This window comes from Merops nubicus, unplaced genomic scaffold (assembly GCF_000691845.1).
Source record: "Merops nubicus isolate BGI_N331 unplaced genomic scaffold, ASM69184v1 scaffold29891, whole genome shotgun sequence".
In the NCBI taxonomy this organism is placed as follows: Eukaryota; Metazoa; Chordata; class Aves; order Coraciiformes; family Meropidae; genus Merops; species Merops nubicus.
The window spans coordinates 1,034-7,491 of record NW_008588133.1 but is presented as its reverse complement, the minus strand read 5'-3'; the positions used below and the strand labels follow the sequence as shown (position 1 = coordinate 7,491).

General features: G+C 49.6%; 1 protein-coding gene across 1 annotated transcript in view; it reads left to right on the top strand.

Annotated features, from left to right (window-relative positions):
• Positions 1-5,413: 5,413 nt before the first annotated feature.
• Positions 5,414-6,458, top strand: part of LOC103781461 (B-cell lymphoma/leukemia 11A-like) — a gene marked incomplete at its 5' end in the record, with an annotated part of 2,027 nt that continues 982 nt past the window's right edge. The window contains 1 exon segment of the mRNA XM_008949181.1: positions 5,414-6,458. This exon segment is cut by the window's right edge and continues 10 nt beyond it. Within this exon segment, the coding sequence (XP_008947429.1) occupies positions 5,414-6,458 (1,045 nt within the window).

The following is a 6,458-nucleotide window of genomic DNA, read 5'->3' as shown; positions in this document are numbered from 1 at the left end:
TTTCTTTCTTTTTTTCCCCCCCTTCCCAGCAGTGGCATCTAGCTGACAGCTTCTCCTCCCAGCTGGTCTTCTCTCCAGCATCTTGTCTGGCTTTGCTGTTGGTGGCTGTGGACATGGCTGTGGGTCTTGCTTGGAGCCAGCTCTATTGTGCCTGGAGGTGTTGGCTTGCTTTGACTTGGACTTTGAGCGTGTCGGGTGTATCTGTGAGCACAGTACAGAAGAGCCAGCTTTTTTTTTTTTTTTTTTTTTTTTTTTTAATTTTTTGTATTTTTTGTTTTTTAATATATAAAAAGCCCCTTAATGCTGAGAGAAGCCATCTCTTCATATCGTACTGAGTAGTTGTGCCAAATGCCCTTAAAGGCACTCAAATGCCAATATCCATCCTGCTCATTTGTTAACATTTTTCGGATCAGAAGCTAAATCTGTCACTCGCGTGTCACCGGGTAAATCACTTCTTTCAGGGGCATGGCAGGCAAGAGCTGTTCTGCTGCTTTTATTTTAGGCAGGAGCCAATAATTTGAGAAACACTAAACATTTGTGCTGCAGTGAAATGCTGTGCCCAGTCACTAGTCCTGTGCTGGCTGGGATGTAGAAAAGGAATAAATATGTCACGGTGGGTGAGACTTTGTTGGGTGAGACCAGTCAGGTTTCATGTTGTCCCCGTGGGTGTATTTGGTCCATGGTATCCCCATGTGACTCTCCTAAAGGGGTAATTTCCCAAATATGAAGAAAATGAGCAGTAAAATTGCCTGGGAGGAAAAACGTGCGCGCAAAAACGCCGATGGTAATTGGAAGCTATTTGTAAAGAGTTGATGAGCTGTCCAGGAAGGAGAGGGCAACTTTGGCCTAAATCCAAAACCCACTTCACCCGCTTCAGTGGTGAGATGAGAGCAGCAATTAGGTATTAAAAAAATCAATATACGACAATTAAAAAAAAAAGGAAAGGGAAAATTGATAGCAATCAATCGCCATGAGAAGCCACGGTGGGTGGACAACTGGTCAGGGGAGCTGAAGATGCTGAGGAAAACTTGTGCCTGGCATGGATGGGGAGAAGAGAGCTGCTCGGGGTCATGAAGGAAAGAGAAACCTTAGAAGTTGATGGACAGAAGAAGCAATAAGGCAGGATTTTAAAATAAATATTTCTGCTGTAGACCTGGGATGCAGCAGTGTTATGTTTCTGTGTCATAGGTGGGTGATGACGTTTTTTCTACCTCATTAGTAGCCAAGGAGGATTTTGCACCAGGTCCAGTGGAGATAAATATTTTTAAATGAAAAGGCCCTGACAGCTTGCTCCCAAGAATCCCTAAAGAATTGACATGTGATATTTGTTTCAAAGAAAGGTTATGGACTGGGAAAATGCCATCAAGAGCTGGTCGGGGTGACTGTGGGAGAGTTGGCAACACTTTCCTTATCTCTTCCGCGCGCAATAATTGAAGAGCCAATGCAAGATTCAATTGATAAAGAATTAAAGGATAGAAATATAATTCATGCCACTCAACTTAGATTTATGGAATATAGATCTTGTCAAATAAACCTGATTTCATTCTTCCAGATGACAACTTTGGTTGATAAATGTAGATGCAATAGACTGTGCGAGGCGCTGGACGCGGCGCCGTGTGACATTGTGTCCAGGAAGACCGAGCAGTGGGTGGTAGAGCTGGCCAATGGATTTGGGGCTGGGGGGGCTCGGCGGGAGAAGCTGGTGGATAGGAGAGGCCAGCAGGGGCTGGTGGGAGCCGCAGTGGTGGTTCACACCTCATCATTGAGTTAGAAAATAATATTCAGTTGTGGCTTTGTGGATAAAGCAAAGGTGAGATGAGCAAAGGGACAAGTTTGTGGGGTGGTCTGGAAGGACTGTTGGGCAGGACGTGTTGAGAGCACAGTTGGATACAGGCTGCTGAGGTCCTCGGCTAGAAGAGCAGAATCGAGGCTGTGCTTACAGAGCTGGGGTGCAGTACCCCAGAAAGCAGCAGCTCTGGGGGAGGCTTAGAGGAAAACCAGCTCCTTCCCAGCATGATGCTGGGGTGAGGGGGTCTAGGCTGGTCCTTGAGGAGCGGAGCAGAATACAGGGGTGGCTTCAGGGTGGAAAAATAACTAAATTTTGAAGTGTGCCTTGATTTCTGAGCCCACCCTTGGTGTGCGTGGTGGGGCACATTGCCTACCAAGACAAAGGTCAGAGGGTGAGAAGCTGGTGATCCTTTTCTCCCTTAAATTCCTCGATGTGAATCAGCCCAGGATGTGATCTCGGGCGAGGAGAGCTGGTTCAGTGGTGACCTGCTTGGCATCTCCTGGCAATCAGCCAGAAGCCCCGGTGGCACCACAGTGCTGCTCGGGATAACACATCCCATTGTCCCATGAGGCATGAAGAGCCCCGTGGGACCTTCTCCAGCTCTGGCTTTGGCCGGGACCAGCGACTTCATCTCCCTGCCATGCTTTCCTTGCCCGTTATCTTGCCTGGATGCTTCAGCTGGGAAGCCCTTGTGGATGTAGAGGCTGGCCCGTAGCTGGGAGACATCAGTGGATCCACAGCCTTCGGGTCCTACAATCCTGTCTGGCTCCTGGGGGGAGGATCTGAATGCTGCACCAAAAAGCACAGTGGTGGGACAGGAGGAAGAAAAGACGAGTCCCTTCCAAAATCAGGGGCTGCCACGACGGTCTAAGGACCTGTTTTGCCACTGGCAGGCAACGTGTGGATTGGTGCCATAATTCTTGCAGTTTGGCAAGGCTGCATCAGACTGGAACATATCTCTAGGTGGTGATATGGTCAGTCAATAGCCTTCATAATTAATCAAGCACTAATAGACAAATTAGAAATTGTGTCTCTTCAAAGCAGGAGGTGGAGGCAAACGGCTGCTGGATTTTAACTGTTTCGCTGCTTTCTTTTATTGCCTGGTTTTACGTTGCTCCCTTGTTTAGGGAAGTTTTGTACATAAAGATGCTTTTAAATTTAAATTATTATCTTGATTACCAAACGCGGATGGCGAATCAGAAAACTTGTTTCTCAGGCAAGCAAATGAAGAATAATATTACATTTTACACTCCACTAAATCAATGTAGCCCTAATTTTGCCGTGCAGGAAATCAATTCCAGCCTTTATAACAGTCGAAGATGTTACGAACAAAGTAATTTTGCAAATTATGGCGAGTAACACATTTATTGATGACTGTAGTTTAGGAATTTAGAATTTGTGAGGGCTGTAATACAATAAGGCTGTCCTGACAGGGGCTGAGTGAAATACAGATTATACAGTGAAACTGTAATGCATCATTTGCTATTAGTGGACTGGTAATAATTACCAGTTTCAAAGCAGCTTTTTCCGTGTAATCTTTAGTCTCAGTCGTAACAGCCCTTCTCATTGACATTATGATTACACGAGCTGCCCTTACGATCTAGAATATCTAGTTGATGGGAATACTAAAATGGGATGGCGAGCGCTCGGTGTTGTATCCTCATTAGAAGATAAAATGCTATTTTCTCTGACCTGATCTGCAAGGTAGAGAGGGGAGGTAGCGCTGCGTTGTTAGCTCCTACCGTGGTGTTAAAAACTTCCACTTCGTTATGGCGAAGCAAGAGGAAATTTTCCCATTTAAGGTTTTTTTTTTTTTCCCCCGAGCTCACAAATGAGCATAGGAATGTGAAAGTCCAATTGAATTTCCCTCTAATTTCAGAAGATTTAAGTACCTATCTGCGCTGGCACCGCGGTGCGTTTTATTCCAGCGGTCGCTTCTGAGTGAAGGTAGAAATATATTAAATATTATTCTGGGGGTTTTTAAAGTGGCCGAAGTGTTAAATGCCTGCTGCAGAGGATCGAGTCCTGCCCGGCTCAGCTGCTCAGGGCAAAGGCAGGATGAGGCAGAGCAGGGAGGCAGGGAGGGGAGCTGTGCTGGGGCACTGCAGCCGACGCTGCCTCTCGTCTCCCCGCAGCACCGTTCAGCTCGCCGGAAAGCGAGAATGCCCAGACGAAGCTTTTCCTCCCCTCCTCCCAAGGGAGATGGGAAGCAAGACAGGCGCAGAGAAAGCGGCGTTGTCTTTCCAAATCTGCCTCGTTTGGTTTTGATTTTCCTTTTCTTCTCATTGGGCAGAGAGGGGGAAACCCAATGGGGGCAGCTTTCAGCGCAGCGTGTAAAAAGGTTTATCCAGGAGTGGTGCCTGTGGAGCAGGTGACTCGTAATGTGTCTGATGCCCTTGGAGGGCTCCTGGTTTATTCCTCGGCAAACCTCAAGATCATGTTGATTTTTAAAAAATATCACTAAACAGCATCTCCACAAGAAGTGCTGGGCAGAGCTGGCAGTGAATTTTTATCCTCCTCTTAGCTCCGTTTTCAGTTTCCCAGCATTTAGTAAAATACATCTGTTGGAGGGTGGAAGTGAATTATGTGTAAAATTAGAGGAATTGATAAAAGCACACTCACCTTCACCATATCTCATGCCTCTCTTTCTTCGTGGGCAGCCCTCAAAAAGTTATTCATCCCCCTTGTTTAGACATATATTAGAAGGGGGCTGCTTTCTGCTGTCATTATTAGCCGGCTTTTTGTTTAGTTATTTATTAGTTGGTTGCTCTTTTATAATGTCCGTGTTATCTCCAAAAATAAATTATCATGAAATAGAGTTAGCTTGCTACTTGCCAAAGTGGCATTTACCATCCTCGGCTTCTTTTCAGTGGGAGAGAAATAATGCGGCTCCGGCAGGGCGCTCGGCCAGGCCTCCTGGCCACCCTCCAGCTCTTCCCCTGGCTGAGCTGCCGCTCTCTCTGCCTTCCCTTCTCCCTGTCCCAAGCTCTATTTTATTTCTTTTTTTCCTCCTTTTTTTTTTTCATTTTTTTTTTTTCCCCCTAGAGATGAAACTCTGCTAAGGAGCAGGAGATGCTGCCTAATTTTGTACAAATTGTTAGTCTCTCAAACAAGGAGGCCGCCAAGAACTTGATGGTTGCAGTTGGGAGGTTTTGGGTTGCTGCTGTGAACCGACATCCGTGGGTTTCTGGAGTGCTTTTCAGAAGGAGATGTATTCTATATAATTCTCTTTATCTATTTATTTACCTAAATTTGTTTTTTTCCCAGTGTAAGTGTTAGCAGCATCTTGCAGCATAAAATCTGCCAGAGTTGTCGCTGGCGTCCATTGACTTAATCATCTTTTTAAAAACTATTATTTTGTAGCTTTTTTTGCTGCGGGGTTCAGTTACCTACCCCGGGGTTCAGCTTTGAACCTGGGGCTGGGGCTGGTGGGAGGAGGTGGGCACCCTTCGGGTGGGTCCGGACCTCCCCGTGGCACCCCTCGCCTCCTCCCAGGTCCCCTGTGCCCGCTGCCTGAGCCGGGAAGCCCCCTGCCCCGGAGGAGAGGAGCTTAGGCGGGGAGGGGAGCTCTCGCCCGCCCGTGGACGGCCGGAGATTGACGCTGCTTGTTGTGTTATTTTGCAGGTAAAGACGAGCCCAGCAGCTACACGTGTACGACTTGTAAACAGCCTTTCAACAGCGCCTGGTTCCTCTTGCAGCACGCACAGAACACGCACGGCTTACGGATCTACCTAGAAAGCGAGCACGGCAGCCCCCTGACGCCACGGGTTGGTATCCCAACAGGACTAGGTGCAGAGTGCCCTTCCCAGCCACCTCTCCACGGGATTCACATTGCAGACAATAACCCTTTTAACCTGCTCAGAATACCCGGCTCGGTCTCGAGGGAGGCGTCGGGGCTGGGAGAAGGGCGCTTCCCACCCACGCCGCCCCTCTTTAGCCCTCCCCCGAGGCACCATTTGGATCCGCATCGCATTGAGCGCCTGGGTGCGGAAGAAATGGCTCTGGCCACCCATCACCCTAGTGCCTTTGACAGGGTGCTGCGACTGAACCCCATGGCGATGGAGCCCCCAGCTATGGATTTCTCCCGGAGGCTGCGGGAGCTGGCCGGCAACACCTCCAGCCCGCCCTTGTCCCCGAGCCGGCCCAGCCCTATGCAAAGGTTGCTGCAGCCCTTCCAGCCCGGCAGCAAGCCCCCGTTCCTGGCCACGCCGCCCCTTCCTCCTCTGCAGTCCGCTCCTCCTCCCTCCCAGCCGCCCATGAAGTCCAAGTCCTGCGAGTTCTGCGGGAAGACCTTCAAGTTCCAGAGCAACCTGGTGGTCCACCGCCGGAGCCACACCGGGGAGAAGCCCTACAAGTGCAACCTCTGCGACCACGCCTGCACGCAGGCCAGCAAGCTGAAGCGCCACATGAAGACCCACATGCACAAGTCCTCCCCCATGACGGTCAAGTCGGACGACGGGCTCTCCACCGCCAGCTCCCCCGAGCCGGGCACCAGCGACCTGGTGGGCAGCGCCAGCAGCGCCCTCAAGTCTGTGGTGGCCAAGTTCAAGAGCGAGAACGACCCCAACATGATCCCCGAGAACGGGGACGAGGAAGAGGAGGAAGAGGAGGAAGAGGAGGAGGAGGAGGAGGAGGAAGAGGAGGAGGACTCGAACGAGAGCGCCCGGCC